General features: G+C 41.9%; 1 protein-coding gene across 1 annotated transcript in view; it reads left to right on the plus strand.

The window, feature by feature from the left end:
- PRG4 (proteoglycan 4) overlaps positions 1-17,331 on the plus strand; it is an 87,676-nt gene that overhangs the window by 59,358 nt on the left and 10,987 nt on the right. Inside the window, exons 12-17 of the mRNA XM_030206755.1 lie at positions 683-1,159; positions 1,257-1,562; positions 9,394-9,471; positions 12,957-13,096; positions 13,221-13,377; positions 14,063-14,260. Of these exons, the coding sequence (XP_030062615.1) occupies positions 683-1,159; positions 1,257-1,562; positions 9,394-9,471; positions 12,957-13,096; positions 13,221-13,377; positions 14,063-14,260 (1,356 nt within the window). The remainder of the gene's footprint in view (positions 1-682; positions 1,160-1,256; positions 1,563-9,393; positions 9,472-12,956; positions 13,097-13,220; positions 13,378-14,062; positions 14,261-17,331) is intronic.

The raw sequence follows: 17,331 nt of genomic DNA on the forward strand, positions 1-17,331 counted from the left end.
ATACCTTCCTCCCTTCCCCGAGTGCACTAAACATAACTTTGCTGGCAGGGATGACCATGCCTCACCAGCCAAAGAAATACAGTTCTGGATCTACTACTACTACTTAACATTTCTAGAGCGCTACTAGGGTTATGCAGCGCTGTACAGTTTAACAAAGAAGGACAGACCCTGCTCTAGAAAAGAACACCTTTTCTTTAACTCTGTTTCAGTGATTGGTCTTCTTAAAGACTGGCTTTTTCATGTGTAGAATGTTACTAAAGAAGCAGTGCAAGGAGAAGGTGAGCAGCTCCAGAACTGTATTTCTTTGGCTGGTGGGGCTTCGGCATCCCTGTCAGACATTTAAAGGGGTGCTACAGTTCTGGAGGGGACCCAAGCCCAAAATGGAGGGGCCCAGGCCCCCAAGGCCTCCCTCCGTGTGGCTACACCACTGAAAGGAACTACTCTGTTGTCTGGTCAAGATGCAGTCAAGGCAGATGCTAAAAGCTTCTTTTCCTTGCAAAAATTAACATTTTTTTGGTTTCTACTACAAGGACCAAGAGTGACATTATCAAGTGCAGTTTCTTCTTCTCCCACTAACCTAATCACTATTTAGGGAACTTGATCTAATGAGAAGAGTTTATAACGAAGAACAGAAAAGGTTCTAAAAATACTAATGTATCTGTTTTAACTGCTTTTTCTCTAGGGACAACCAGAACTAAATCTGTTTTAAAAGACCCAGATGGTAGTGACATCTCCACACTAATGACTATTTCGACTCCTACAACTCGTCAAAAAGGAAGTTCATGGTTGGGGAACCAAACTACAACCCAAGAATCTTATAGAACCCTTGACCCCACAAAGCCTAAAGAATATAAAAAAACCACAATGCGTTCAGTTTTACGGGAGACAACAGCAAGTTTGACTACTTCTTCAGCTCCAAAATTAAGTAGTGTCTATACTACACTTAATTCATTTACTACTGCTGGTAGTTCTACACAGAGGAAATCTGATTCTAGCCATACAACAAAGCCTAACTCTAAAGATAGGCCTAGAAATAATAGTCTTGTTACATCTAAAAGTGTTGATAAAGGCTACAAAGAAGAAACATATACAACACACCCTGCTCCAGTTAATAGCACACAAAAGCCAACAGACAAAGGAGAAAGAACTACATCTGGAGGTGATGTAAAATAATTTTCTACAAAAAAAAAAAAATCTAAATCAAGACAAAATACCTGTCACTTTAACTAAACATTTTAATATGAATTTTGTTTCAGAAAAAGAAAAACCAAAGAAAACTGTAACAGAGCCAGTTGAGCCAATGAATCAAAGAACAAAATCATCTCTCAGCCCTGAGAAAACTACTGCTCCAATAAGCATACGGTATAGTTTCACGTTACCTGAAGAATCAACTAACATACCATCTCTACAACTGATTGAAGACAGGAGAAGAATTGCTTACCAAACACTAAAGACGTACTCGACACCGGTGTCAACCATTAGCCCCAAAAGAAGATTCCCCAAACGAACAGATTCTACACCATTACGTTACAACAGAACTGCCAAGGTGCCACTCACAAAAGGTTGGCTTTCTTTTCATTATTATACATGCACCGCAGAGTACATTTTCTGTAGAGACTTTAACGGGTTTTCTATTTTTAGTCTATACAAATCCACCTTCTTATGCAGTTAAAAGTATGCCCGTATGCATACTGCATACTACCTAAAACAATACACACATCCCCTATGCATTTACGTTTTCTAAACTGTAATGCACATGCATGCAAGCAGTGTTTAGTCCTCTGCCACTGCAAGTAGATAAGTGGATAACTTATCGGTGTATCTTTACGCCTGATATATAGCAAGTATCTGTGTAGGAAGGCCCAAGGAATATGCCACCCTAAACGGATAACCTAGAGCCACTATTTATAAGATATTTATGAACACCATCCTGTTCAACAGATACATTTATCTAGACCATGGCTGAATATCTTTGCTGTAAGGCTAAACGTTTGACTCCACCCCTGGAATGCCCTTGGCCACTCCTTTTTCTAAATGGATAAATTTTTGACTAGAATGTTGTCCTTTCAAAATCTATTTTGCTGCCCATAATATTGACAATAAAGCAATTATGCAATCAGCACTTGCTGCTGACTGCATAAGTTCTTTTGAATGCACCACTTTGTTTTTCCCCCAACCAACCAATACTGCCCAGTTTCTCTGTGCTTTCTCTAAGTGGGGACAACATCAGCAAATACGTTACATACATTAATCGTAAAATTTGCATATTCTGAGATCACATCAATGAAGTTTAAAATTACATTTAAAAATCAGCATTTAAATATACTTTATAATTTTCTACATATGAAAAAAATCAAACTTTAAGAGAAGATGAATAACTAAAACAGAGTTATAGAAAAGGTACGCTTTACTAGATTACTAAACACAGAATAATTAGTAAATAGACAAACAAAACCTGGGGGTGGGGGTGGGGGGGTGGCTGTAGCGAAAAAATTCATCTTACTTGTTCCTACAAGACTATTGTCCTTTGGTGAATGTGTCCTCACTAAAAAATTCCCCTGAAGTTCACTGTTGTCTTCCAGGTATATACCTTGAAACATATTATTTCAGGTACATAATGCCTTTCTGAAAATCTACAAACCAATGACAGAATCTTAAACTGACAGCAGAAAGACAATGGTACCAGTGTTTTAAAGTCTAAGGACCAAAGGGCAGGAGGAAGTGACATCACCGGCGAAGGATGGCTGCCTAAAAGTGGAGCTCCGCGGTAGCCCAAATAAAGATTGAGGAAAATCCCAGGTAAAACGGAGATCGCCCGAAATATCGCCTCCGAATCGCCTCTGCTAAAGAATGGCTGCCCGAAAAAAAACTGGCAAAGTATAAATTCACGGCGGGAGCTGAGGAAACAGAGAAGCAGGGGAGTGTGAGTACACTAGTTTGAGGGGCCAAGATGGCGCCGGAGGACTCCGAGTCAGAAATTGACCACGAGGAGCTGAGTGCACGGGAGGAGGAGGTCGTCAAGAGCGAAATAGCGAGGTGGTTCAAGCAATTTAAAGCAGATATGATTGTGACCAGGAAAAGCATCCAATCCTTGGTGGCAGCGCTGCGAGAGAAGGTGAAAGAAATTGGGACTAGAGTGGCGGAAACAGAAGAGTGAGTAGATAATATAGAGGAAGAATTACGAGGGTTGGCAACCACTGGTGCGAATGACAGGCGATTGAGAACAGAATTAGAGCAGCAATCGGAAGACCTCGAGAACAGGTTGAGACGCTGCAACTTGCGCTTTAAGGGCATTCCGGAGGAGGAGAACTATAAAAATGCACGAACTATAGTGCAACAGATAAGTGCCTTTATTCTACAACATGGGCAAGAGGAGCAAATGCAGGTGGAGACGGTGGAGATACAGATTGACAGAGCGCACCGTAGTATGGGGCCACAAAGAGGAGACACTCCTAGAGATATAGTGGTTTGTTTCCACGAATACCAGCTGAAGGAATCCATATGGCGCAAAGCCCGCGCAATGGGAGAGATCGTCTGGGATAGTGCTAAAGTACAGGTGTTCCAAGATTTGGCGAAAGGAACCCTTCAAAAGAGGAGAGAATTTAAAGGACCAAAGTTTAGTCAGCAGCAGCTCGTTTCATTTTGTATTTCCTATGATATCCCCTATATGTGGCATAATCTATTATTAATGAACATAGGAGCTAGATCTGTGGGTGCTTGAGCATCCTCTCCCCAAAATATCAAGCGAATTCCTCTACTGTGTCCAAGGATGAGAGGAGGTGTATTTATTTATTTATTTATTTATTTACGTCAATTTATATACCGTATCTTATTGCTACTGCAAGACAGAACGGTTTACAATTTATAAAAAGAAGTACAAATTGGACAAACATTAGAATTTGTGTTGAGTTTAGTACCTCCAAGTGTTTTGAAAAATTGGCTTCTTTGTTACGGAATTACAGTAATCAAGCCTCCTGGTAATTACTACATTAACCAAAGACACAAAATTGTTTATTTTTTTCTAGAAATGATCTAAAATAGCTCAGCTGACACAACTGAAGAAGCATGGCTTAATCACTTTCATAATCTGAGGTTTTTGCATTAAAATTGAATCAACAGTAAACTCCCCCTCCCCCATACTTGTTCCTACTTATCTGTGACTCTTTCCAGGATTAAGATTAGCACTGAAGATAAAATTGAAGGTTTCTTTAGCCACAGAATCTTTTATTCTCTGTCTTCATTTTGAAACTATCAGAGCACATCCACCTGCAAAAGTTTTCTAAACATTTGAGAGCCTAGTGGTTAGGGTGGTGGACTTTGGTTCTGAGGAACTGAGTTTGATTCCCGGCATAGGCAGCTCCTTGTGACTCTGGGCAAGTCACTTAACCCTCCATTGCCCACCACATTGAGCCTGCCATGACTGCGAAAGTGCGGGGTACAAATGTAACAACAAAAAAATATATATATGTGTATCATTTGCTTACATTTGGAAACTAGCTCCCTCTGATGAACAAAATAAAAAGAACTAGGAAAAGAGAATGGCCTCTTGGGCATTTACTGGGGATGTGTTCACACTGCTCAAATTTCCCACCATCACATTTTGACACTGATGGGTAATCTGGTAGGCAGTCTCAGCAGAGAAAGAGACTGCATAGTTAGGGAGTATTCTTTTCCTTCTCACCTTCAGAAATGAATCCTTCAAAGCAAGATGAAGGCATATTTGTAGGGCAATGTAATACTATACTATTGCTATTCATACTAAAATAAATGTTTGGTTTTCAGAGCTGTTCATTTAGAAACTTTCACAAGAAAGAAAAACAAAGGCTGGCAACATCAACAGCGCATGGCCAATTAAAAAAAATGGAAAAAGGCCATTTTTATGGCCGCGGAAAAAACAGCCTTAGCGTGTAGAAAATCTACTCAAGGTCACGCTAAGGGTTTTTGTTTTGCCGCAGCTTAGTAAAAAGACCCACAAAGCTGGCATAAGCAGGCCTAAACTGGATTGTCCATCAAAAGCACTCTATGCTCTTCTCTGTTCACAAGAAAGTCTGTTGGGGGTCACAGATCAAAATAGCTGACTCCCAAGTGATACATAGTATTAACAAGGGAATTTTAACATGAAAATCACACCCAAGGCCAGGATTCTTGGGCTTCAACCCCAATAATTCCCTCTGCCTTTTCTGTGTGCATCAAAGAAAAGCAGGAAAAATATGAATCTTAACACCCAAAATACTCATTCATATTCCTAAAATAAAGATTCACTTACATTATTCTCTCCAAGCTGAGTGCAAACTAAGCCAGCAAGGTAGTTCTCTCTGTTACCACCCTAAGAGAACTCTCCAGAAACCCAGTAAAATTAATAGTATCTGACTGGATCACACTTTAATCTTCTAATGGTAGCCCACTACTTGCCCTATCCAGAGAATGGTATTAGGCAAATTGCAAGAGGGAATCTTGAGGACTTCCTACTAATACTCAAGGACCATATGAGCTGGAGTATTCAATAATGATTTTGGAAAATTATGAAATCTAAGATTATCCCTCCTGGTCTGATTGTCAAAATACTCTAGCTTACATGGTAGCAACACCGAGAGTTTGCAGTTCCTCCAACTGTGACTTCAGACTGTCCATCCTAGTGGTTGTTGCATCTGCACTTGTACCTGTTCCTCAACTGAACTAGCAATAGAATTTAAGTCCTCTTAAAACTTTCTAGCAAATAATAATAGAGGGGAATCCAGATCCTTGATGGCTATCCATAGCAACTCCCAAGGTCACCATGGTCGGTTTCTTCATCTCACGGAGACTCATGCTGGAAGTACCCATTCTCCTCTCTGAAACTTCAGTAGAACTGTCATCAACCTGAGTTTGTATATCCAGCATACTCTGAATTCCAGAGGGGAGGAAGCAGCAGTAGCATCTCTCTCAGAACCAGGACTCAGCAGCACATCTTCCAGCAAAACTGGGGCTGACTGATCCTCACTGCTGCATGCAATTCTGGGTCACAGTAGGGCAGCCCTCTGATCTGTGCTAAGTAATGCCCTCTCAGTGCTCTGGTCCATCAAACAACTTGTGGACCCTACCACAGTAATGACTCTCTCCCCCAGCATTGCAAACACTGAAAGTTCATCTCGGGGTGAGGGAATCACCTGGACTTCACCTCTCTTCTCCATACCAGAAAGTTCACGGACAGCCAGTAAGTTACCAAATGCCAATGAGAAGTGTGGAGCGCATTGCTGGACATCCATTTCAGACACCATCTTAGCCATCAAAAGAATACTTTCTTAGAAAAGTCCTTATGCTTCGCCCATTCAACTTCATCCTATGCCCCATCATTCCCAAGCTTCCTTCCAATTGAAAGAGGCTCGCCTACTGTGCAATTATGCCAAAGAGATATTTAATCATATCTCCTCTCTCCTTCCTTTCTTCCAAAGTATACATATTGAGACCTGTATCCATATGCTTTATGATGAATATTGTGATCTATTTTGGCAGACCCCTCTAGAATATCTCTTTTTTGAAAGTGCAGTCTCCAGAACTGTCTACATTACTCCAAATGAAACATAGAAACAGAGAAAAATGAAGGCGAGAGAGATTGCCAGCAGTGCAACAACATTCCCCATTCCCAGCATACACTGTCTGCCACATTGACCTCTTCCCAGTGCAGAACCAGTGGAGTTCAAATTTTTATCCTTCAACTTAGTTCTTCTCACTGCTATTGAGACAAACATGGGGAAGCCACTGCTTGGCTTGGGATTGGTAGCATGGAATGTTGCTACTCTTTGAGATTCTGTTTGGAATCTTCTTACGCTTTAGAATTCCAGAATCTTGTTATTCTTTGGGGTTCTGCATGGAATGTTGCTACTCTTTGAGATTCTGTTTGGAATCTTGTTACTCTTTAGTATTGCGGAATCTTGCTATTCTTTGGGGTTCTACATTGAAACCCACGATTTGGGTTTCTGCTAGGTACTTGTGACCTGGCTTGGTCACTGTTGGAAACAGGATACTGGGCTAGATGGACCATTGGTCTGACCCAGTATGGCTACTCTTATGTCCTTATGACTATTGTATTTTCCCTGGAGGACCTAAGGAAGTGTGCTTTGGAATTTCCAAAAATTCAAAGTTTTTGACTGTTATTTCAGATTTTATGTTGGTCAATTGCATCAAGTCAACAAATCATTCAGACGTTACTGAATTGTCAAATTGTTTCAGAAAAACTGATTCTACAGTTCTGCTCCAAAAGAAGGGGTCCTTTTACTAAGGTGCACTAAATGATAACACGCCCATAGGAATATAGGACTAGATTCTATATACCATGCCTAAAAATTTGGCACCGACATGAAATTCGCCTAAGTGCATTCTATAAGGTACTAGCCGTTAAGCCCGTAAAAATGGGCAAGTATTGCAGCCCTCCTCTCTCCCCTGGCCTCACCCCGTCCAGCAACCCTCCTCTTTCCCTTGGCCTCCCCCCTCCCTCCATGTCCAGCAACCCTCCTCTGTGCCCTGCTCTCACCCCAAGTCCAGCAACCATGGCCTCTCCCCCTGCCCTCCTCCCATGTCCAGCTACCCTCACCGCCGCCGCTCCCTCCCCCCTCTGTGCTGGGCCCCCTGCACTGACCTGACCACCTCTCACCTCCATGTGAAAGCGCTACAGAAGATTGCGCTCCGTGTGAAGATTGCTCTGCTGCTGCCTGTAGTGTTTCCACATGGAGGTGAGAGGTGCTGTCAGGTCAGTGCAGGGGGCCCGATACGGAGGGGGGCGGGAGTGGCGGCAGCAGGGATGGGGGGAGGGTAGAGGTTGTTTCGCGTGATATTCCTTTCCAGGCGGCAGCGTCGTCGTCCCACAATTCGACTCCATTTCCCTCTCTGTTCCGCCCTCTGACGTCATGACGTCTTGACGTGAGGGCGGGACAGAGAGGGAAGTCTGTACTGCACATTTGCAAGTGAGTACGGTCACTTGCCGTTTATATGTTTGATGTCTCAATTTAGGCATACATTATAGAATAAGTCTAAATTTCCATGCAGTTTATAGAATACACTGAGTGGCCATATGCATGACTAAATTTAGTAACAGGTAGTTATGCCAAGTAAAACCTGATATAAATGCCAATGCCTAAATTAGGAGCAGATTGGGTGTATTCTATAACAACACGCATAGATTTTAGAAATTCCCATGACCCACCCATTCTATGCCTATGACCACACTCCCTTTTCAACTATGTGATTTAGAATTTACATGCAGCATGTTATGGAATACACCTAGAGAGTTCTGCGCATAAATTCTAATTAATGCCAATTAGTGTCAATAATTGCTTGGTAATTGGCAATTACCAACACTGATTGGCTTGTTATCCAATTAGATTATGTGCATTGTTATGGAATACACTTCGATTTCTGTGCAGAAATCTCAGGACAATACATAGAATCCGGGGGATAATGGATGTCTTATCATTTAGCATGCACTAGTATGCACTAAGGGCCCTGTTTTCTAAGTCAACCTAGAGGCGCATTATCGTTTTTAGCATGCACTAAGCATTAGCATGCACTAACCATGTAGATGCCCCATATAATCCCGTGGGCACCTACATAGTTAGTGTGTGCTCATTTTTAGCACACAATAGAAATGCTAGCGTACCTTAGTAACCAGGGCCCTAAATCTGTTAGAGCACCTTAGTAGGAACCCTAACTATCTAAGTTACTATATAAAACCTGCAAAATAAATAACAAAACCAAATGTGCAATACTACATAGAATGGAAGAAAGCACTGCAATTTTATTTATCACATTTATTACCCACTCTATTGACATTTACAAATATCACAAAATGTTTGTGATTTAAATATAATAGCATAAGGACCCCTTTTGCTTTGAATTATACCTATGTGATAGTGTTTAAAAATTATGAATATAATAGAGCTGCAATTTCTCAGCTTAATCCTCCAGAACCACCCAGGATTTCAGGCTATCCAGAGAGAATATGCAGGGAATATATTTCCAGGCAGGCAGCACTATCATTGAAAAGTCCATAAACCATTATTAAGTGGAATTGGGAAAGTCCACTGCTTACTCATGGGACAAGCAGCATGAAATCTTTTTCTCTTTGGGATATTGCCAGGTACTTGTGATCTGGATTGGCTACTATTGGAAACAAGATGCTGACCTTTGGTCTGTCCCAGTATTGCGATATATATGTACTATGTACTTATGAAATATGTCTTTTGCGTGTTTTTTCTGCGGTTTTTTTAGGATATTTTTTTTGAGGATATCCTGAAAACCAGACTGACTGGAAGGTCATTGAGAGCTAGGCTGAGAACTACCGTTTTGGAGTATCTGGAGGATCTTAATCACAGTGTTTTGTTACTAAGGTGAATTTGTATAATTATTTTAATTATTCAGATGAGACGAATTTGTGCAAAGGTGAACCAGCAGATGGAATGACTGTTTTACAGAATGGATCACTGATTGTATTTCGAGGTGAGTCAAATAAAGGGTTTTTTTTTTTTGTTTTGTGGAGTTTATTATACTCTAAGTGATGGCATCCAGGTTTGAGTTTAACAGGACCTCTCTGAGCAGAAATCAGGATTTCCATAGACATTTTACTTTATATGTTGTTGTACATTGTCTGTTGCATCATTACAAGGATATTCAGTTATCTATTTTACCATAGTTTCCTATAGCAAACCTGGCAATATAAGATAATGGGGGTCTTTTTCTAAGGCATGCTAGTGTTTTTAGCACAGGCTAATAACTAGGATGTGCTAAATGCTAGAGATGCCTATATATTCCTATGGGCGTCTCTAGTGTTTAGCGCATCTTAATCATTAGCATGTGCTAAGAACACTAGCACCTTAGCAGGGCCGCCGAGAGGGGGGGACAGGGGGGACAAAATTCCCAGGGCCCGGGCTCCCGGGGGGGGGGGGGGAGCCCGGCACCTCCGCCGCAGTCCGGCCTGCCCGCCCTCCGTCGCTCCCTGGCATTGAATTTAAGCGCCTCACCTTCGAAAGTGCAGCAAGCAGCGGCAGACCACTCCTTCCTTCTGTGTCCCGCCCTCGCCTGATGTAACTTCCGCGAGGACGGGACACAGAAGGAAGGAGTGGTCTGCCGCTGCTTGCTGCGCTTTCGAAGGTGAGGCGCTTAAGGTCAGTGCAGAGGGCCCAGGGGTGGAGAGAGGGCCTGGTGGCGGGTGGAGGGGGGCCCGGTGACCTCGGGTGGGGGGGCCCTGCCCGGAGGCGGCCTTGTCCTGGGCCTGGCCCAGTCTCTTGGTGGCCCCGCACCTTAGTAAAAGACCCCCCAATGTTTTTGTGTCTATTCCCCACCAATAACTTTTTAACTGTTTACCCATCTCCATGATAATTTAAGTCTCAGAGGGGCAGATGCACTAAGGTCCTCAGAAGAGCCCTTCCCTTACTGATTCCATAGCGAATCGGTAGGGAACGGCCATGCATCAAGGAAAGGGAATGCAAATGAGCTGCTTGTTGTAGCTTACTTGCATTCTCTAGTCCCTCGGAAGCCAGTCGGCCGGTTGAGCATGCGCAGAGCAGCCAAGCGTTATGCTGGCAGCTCTGCGCATGCCAAGGACGTCCTTTATGGACGTCCTTCACTCAAAAAACAAACAAAAAAAAAGGAGGTCCCTGACCAGCAGGAAACTTGTCTGAAAAGAGCCCCAGTTAATTTAAGTGCTACTGCTCTGTTGTGTAACATTTCCATTGTTTACTGCTTTGCATGTTAAAGGCAGGCTTACATCAGGCAATTAGGAAGGACTTCTCTGATGAAAAAAAAAGAATCCAAGTGCTTGTCAGGGACGTCTAACACCAGCTGGAAGTCTTCCTGCAGCTTCTGTGATGGGCGTCCTTCTTGGACATGTTTTTCTTACCTGCAATTAGGAAGGACTTCTCCGAAGAAAAAAAAAAGGAAGTCCCTGGTTTTCTTACCTGCCTGAACTGACCACAACCACAGTTCTCTCAACAGTCCCCTCCAAGGTTGTTTTCATCTTGCGCCCCCCCTCCCCCAGGATCGGGACGTGTGAGGATGTCCAAATCAAAACTTTTTTGATGTCCCACCCTCCAGGTCTCTCTCAGCCAATCCCAGCACGTTTAGCTGATACTGGTAACAGCTAAACGCGCTGTGATTGGCTAGGCAGTGAAGGGCATCCATAAAGGACGTCCCTGACGAGCACTTGGACGTTTTTTTCCCGATTTTGTTTTGTTACATTTATAGAAGTTTTTAGAGGCAGCGCAGCCCCAATGAGAGGTACAGACCTCCAGTTAGATTTTCCACGGTTAGGCAATCGGAAAATGGTAGTGCATCTCATTACAATACGATTTATACACATTGGGGTACTAATTTGCTCATCTGCATTCCGTTTTCGTTAGCTGCTATCGTGATCGGAAAATGGCTCGGAGAAGCATTTAGTGCATGCCACGGTTTATTACTTGCTCGTTAATGGCTCATTAAGTTTAGTGCATCTGGCCCAGAGAGTATGTGGTGTCCTTGATGATCCCAACTCTTATAATCCTTGTCCACAAGGAAATAGACTGGTTCAATTTAAATCTCAGGGTGGTCAGGACAAACTGATGCCATCAAGTTTATTTTTTACAGCTGCATTGCCATTGGTTAGTACCTCATGTCAAAGAGAAAATCTAGAGATCATAATGTGTTCATCCTATGTAATGCAATGTACTTTTAAGCAGCACGTTATGGATGAGCATGACCAAAAAATGTTACATTCATTTTCAGAATATTTTAAGTTTAGGATTTTTTTGCAGTTCATTTGATTTATTCGATTTAGTAATTCTTATTAACATGGGTTAGAACTTTATAATGCACACAAATAAAATAAATGCATGTTAATTTGTAGGTTATATGCACTAACATGAGTTGTATCATCTGGTCTACCTAAATTCCTCTTTAAATAACATGCAGAAAAAACCCACTTGATTTATTTTAGGGACCACCGTTATGGAGAAATTTGATCATACCTGCCATACATTCACATGTCTCAATTGGAAGAGGAATCCATGTTATCTGTCACAGGACCCCCCCATTGTATGCAGTGTGCCCTCTAGTAGATAATGTGGAATAATGACATTAGCACACTAACACCATCCTCCGCCCCCTTTATGATTCATGTTTATTTTCATCATCCTGATAAAAGTTCTGTATAAAAACTTAAATGCTGGTTGTTTAATAATAGGTCAGTTTTCAAAATGTTTACCCTGCAAACTTCTGAAGTTAGCTAGGTAAACCTCAAGCTTTGAAAAATTTCTCCCACTCACTGACTTGCTAAATTTGTCCATCCACAGACATTCCCAGAGCGGGTTTTCAGTTCATTTTGACCAGCTACATCTTGCCAGACAACTCTGATCAAACAAACTTTTTCCAGTTAGATTCAGGAGAATTATAAGCTGCAAACCTAACTATGATGTAGTTGAAAAGTCAGCTAAAGATAATTGGGTAAAATGAGTTTCCTGAGAAATGACTTGAAGGCTTTTCTGTTTCAACTGATATTTGCTGAGTCTGGTTTTGGTTATGTACCAACATTAGAAATTAGAAATGTGCATTTAGTTCATTAGCACCCCTCAAGTGTGCAAAATAAATTTAACACATGTTAACCTACAAATTAATATGCAGAAAGTCAATTTGCATATGTTAATTTTTTTAACATGCATTTAAAAATTAGGGAAAGTTTCTAGCAAACTTTAGAAAATTCCAAAAAATTGGAGAAAAGGGGCCAGAAATGGCTTAAAAACTGAAGATTATTTTTCCGCATGATAATCTCTATTAGGAGTCTTTCAATATTATGTAAGAGCACATGGTAACTTGTTTAATGTCCATGATTTCAAATTAAGCTGCAACAGGCTTTGAATGTTTTCTTATCAAATAGTTGTACAGGCCTTGGATAAAAACATTGGCTACTGAATTACTGGTACTGACTATTGTCTTTTTCTGCTCACAAACAGGTCATAATTTCTGGAATCTCAATCAGTTTGGAATAGTGACAGGAAATCCTCGTAGCATCAGTGATGTGTGGGGTATCCCTTCACCTATTGATACAGTCTTTACAAGATGCAACTGTGATGGCAAAACTTTTTTCTTCAAGGTTGGGCATGTTGCGGGCATACAAATTTAAGCATTTTATATACAGATCAGAATATTATGCTTTCAAAAATGCTCATTCAGAATCAGCTAAATATTTTATATCTAAATACTGTTTCAATCTGTAGGGACCCCATTACTGGCGCTTCACCAATGACATAATGGATGCAGGCTATCCAAAGCAAATTGTTAAAGGGTTTGGTGGACTCAAAGAGAAAATTTCAGCAGTGCTGTCAGTGGCAGCATACATGAACAGGCCTGAATCGGTGTATTTTTTCAGACCCGGTATGTTTCCTCTAGTTTTCTACTAAAGAAAAATTGAAGTAGCATATCTTTCTTAGTCTGTGGGAATGAAACATCAACAGATAGTATGCTAGAAATCCAAAAGCAATTTGGTTAGGCAATCTGTGGTAGCGAACAAGACTTTTCAAAGTTTTCCCATAGGTGCCCTTTTAGTAAGCTGTGTAGGTGCCTATGCGCGCCAATTCAAAGTTACCACATGGCTACCACTTGGCCTGTGCGGTAATTTCATTTTTTTACGCATGCCAGAAAATATATTTTATTTTCTGGCGCGTGACAAAAATTGAGCCGCAACTGTGACTTGACGCGCGTAGGCGATTAACGCACTGTTAACGTGAGAGACCTTACTACTAAGTCAATGGCTGGCGGTAAGGTCTCAGACCCAAAATGGACGCATGCCAATTTTTATTTTGCTGCACGGCCATTTTCGGCAAAAATTTTAAAAAGGCATTTTTTACAGACCTGCTGAAAAATGGTTCTATGTGCGCCCAAAACCTGTGCCTACACTACCGCAGGCCATTTTTCAGTGCACCTTAGTAAAAGGAGCCCATAGTGAGTTGTGCTCATTATCAAACATAATAATACTTTAGTCCTTCAACTAATATTTGTTTACATTTCTTAAAATAATGGAAGTCACTACACCGCGTAACACAATTAATTTCTATTGCAGGATTAGTGCAGAAGTATACCTACCGGCAAGAACCTTCCAGCAAATGTAACAAGGGAAACCTTCCTAATATACACTATCCAGTTTACACATACAGCAACCAGCCCAGGAAAAGACAATTTGCGCATAAAATCATTCAATATACAAGGAAAGCAAGGCATCTATATGCTGATGGGATCAACAACGATGGAGCTAGAACAGGTACAGAAGATAAGTGATCACAATATCCTTTGAGATTTTATAGCTTTTAATAACTGCAAGCTTTTGCAACAGTTAATATAAACATTTTTGATTTAAGCGTCAACTAGGCTCTCTGTTTTCTTTTCAAGCAGTTGCTATTTGGAATAACTTACCAAGTACAATTCAAACAGTTCAAAATTATAAGCATTTACACAAGAGGATGAAAACATTCTGACAATTATGATAATACTAATATTTTGTTTCTATTCATTATCATTAATTATTTATTTAACGTCTTCACTTTAGACTGAGTTTCTTTTTATGTACACCGCCTGGAACCTTGTGTTGAGATAGAGTGGTATATAAGACATGGATTAGATTAGATTTTAAGTATTTGGAATTCTCTGGCCATTACTAGACTGCTACATTACAGAAGCAATCTCATCTCAGTCAAACAGATTATGAATGCTAACCCTTTTAAACATGATTTTCTGCAGGAAGCTGATTATTTCGAGGTCGATATTGAAAGCAATTTAACCATCCAGAAACAGCTCCTAGCCAGTTAATTTGCTTGTTCGGGGCCTAACCGTTCATATTTGGCAGCACTTAACTGGTTAGTGTCACTGAAATGTCCGGTTAGCGCCCAACTCAAAACCGGCTGTCTTGGGGGAATTCCGTGGCTGAAGTTAGCACTTAACTAGCCAAGATAACCGCAAAAATGGGATCAGATAATATCTTTGTGCAGTTCGTCATAGCTGGTTAAGTGCTGAATATCATACTTAATTGGCTATGGTTTTGCTGGCTCTGTAAACCCAGAAATTCAATGCCAAAGCCCAGACATGGCCCAGCATTGAATTTCCAGGTATAAAGCCTGTGGTGATCAGCAAATCACTGAGTGCTGCTGGCTGAATATTGATCTCTTCTTGTTTTGGCAAAGCCATGGAATATTCTAAATTACTGGCACTGCTTCAGCTTTTGATCACCCTGTTTGTTCTTGCTTTAAAGTGTACCAGGGCCAGCAAGAGACAAAGCTGGGCCCAGGACAAACAATCTTCAGGCCCTGCCGCTGCCCCCCCCACCGCTACCACTGCTCTCCCCACCGCCTCCAACATCCCCTTCTGCAGCAGCAAATGAGAGATAGTGCTTTGCCGGCTGGAAGTCCTTCTTCCTGCCGCGTCCTGCCTCCTGTGAAGTAACTTCCTGTTTCTGCATAGGCAGGACGCGGCAGGAAGAAGGACCTGTGGCCGGCAGAGTAGTATCTTTTGATTGCTGGCGCCCGGCCCTCCTTGGAAGCCAGGCTCTGGGAATCTTGTCCTTCCTGCCCCCTCCTCTCGGCGGCCCTGAAGTGCATCAAATATTTTCATGTCTCTAAAATTGCCTCTACTTCTCTACAGAATCATAGACAGTTAACCCTCACTAAAGTGCCAAGAAATTTTCTTTCATTTGTAATTATTACCACTGGCTGATTTATTCGCTGTCTGTGCTATGTACATGACTGAAAGGGTGAAGTCAGTCCCTCAATTATATGGGCAATTCTCAATTAACAAATTTAGGGTAAATAAATATCCACTTCCATAATGATTATGCTCCTATTGGTAAATTCTATAAAAACTTAACATAGAAAGGGAATGTACAGCGTCTTGTAAAGCAATGTTGCTCACCTGAAATAGGTAAGGGAAATGAAGGCACACTAGTTGGTGATGTCTTCTGATGAAGCCAAAATGACAGAGCTCCCCTAGCTTAAATTCAAATTTTGTGGTCTAGGCATGCGAAGGGACTCCCGCTTGAAGAGAGCCTGGATTGAGATCAGTTTACCTCATTGCATTACTATGCTGGTCATAGCTCTTCCCTTTCCTGTCTGCAGGGCTTCGTACAGAAAAAAACAAACAAACAAAAAAACCACAGACAAGAAACCAAACCTGCACCATTCTCCACAGCTGACCACTGACTTCCCCCTCACCTGCAGGCATGATGACCATGGGACAGAAAAAGACCTTCCCTGCACTTTTTCTCAGGCCCAATTTCAGCATCAAGTGAGGCACACAAAACGTCTGGCTCCTCCCCCTGGTGCTGGTGGAGGGAGAACTCTGTGGCACGTCTCATATTCCGCCAAAACCGATTTACTCATATCACCCCTCTCCTCAGGTCACTTCACTGGCTTCCAATCAGATACCGCATTCAATTCAAGCTTCTCCTTCTTACCTACAAATGCATTCAGTCTGCTGCCCCTCACTACCTCGCCTCCCTCATCTCCCCCTATGTTCCCGCCCGTAACCTCCGTTCACAGGACAAATCCCTCCTCTCTGTACCCTTCTCCAACACCACCAACTCTAGGCTCCGCTCATTCTGCCTCGCCTCACCCTATGCTTGGAACAACCTGCCTGAGCCCTTACGCCAAGCCCCCTCCCTGCCCATCTTGATAAAAACCCACCTCTTCAATGCTGCATTCAGCACCTAACTCTTCCGTTCACTAAACCCAGACTGCCCCAATTTGACCGCCCCTATCGGACTGTCCGTTCACTTGTCTCTTAGATTGTAAGCTCCTTGAGCAGGGACCGTCCCTCTATGTTAAATTGTACAGCGCTGCGTAACCCTAGTAGCACTTTAGAAATGTTAAGTAGTAGTAGAAGCAGTAAAAATAGGAAGCTTAAAGACTGAATGGTGAGAAGAGATTAAATTTGATTGAATTGATGTGCAGAAAAATAAAAAGTAGAAAGATAATCATGAAAGTTGGGGACGTCCAAAATCAGCTTTTGATTATACCGATTTGGTCGACCCTGGGAGAAGGATGCCCTTCTTCCGATTTGTGTCGAAAGATGGGCATCCTTTTCTTTCAAAAATGAGCCTGTATGTAACTTTGTAAGTCTATGTGCTTTGAAAATGAACACCATGGTGTTATAGGGGCCTCTCATAATTTTTCTGCCCAGGTTCCATTCAATCCTAGCTACGCCACTGACTCTATTGTTGATTTTGCTTTGTACTTACAATTATTGTCTTGTTGCAAGGTGAACCTTCTTCCCGTCCCAGTTGTATGACAGACAAACGTGTTTTTCTCCAGGAGCTGCCTTTTGCACCATCCATCTTTCTCTTAA

This window comes from Microcaecilia unicolor, chromosome 6, assembly GCF_901765095.1.
Source record: "Microcaecilia unicolor chromosome 6, aMicUni1.1, whole genome shotgun sequence".
In the NCBI taxonomy this organism is placed as follows: domain Eukaryota; kingdom Metazoa; phylum Chordata; class Amphibia; order Gymnophiona; family Siphonopidae; genus Microcaecilia; species Microcaecilia unicolor.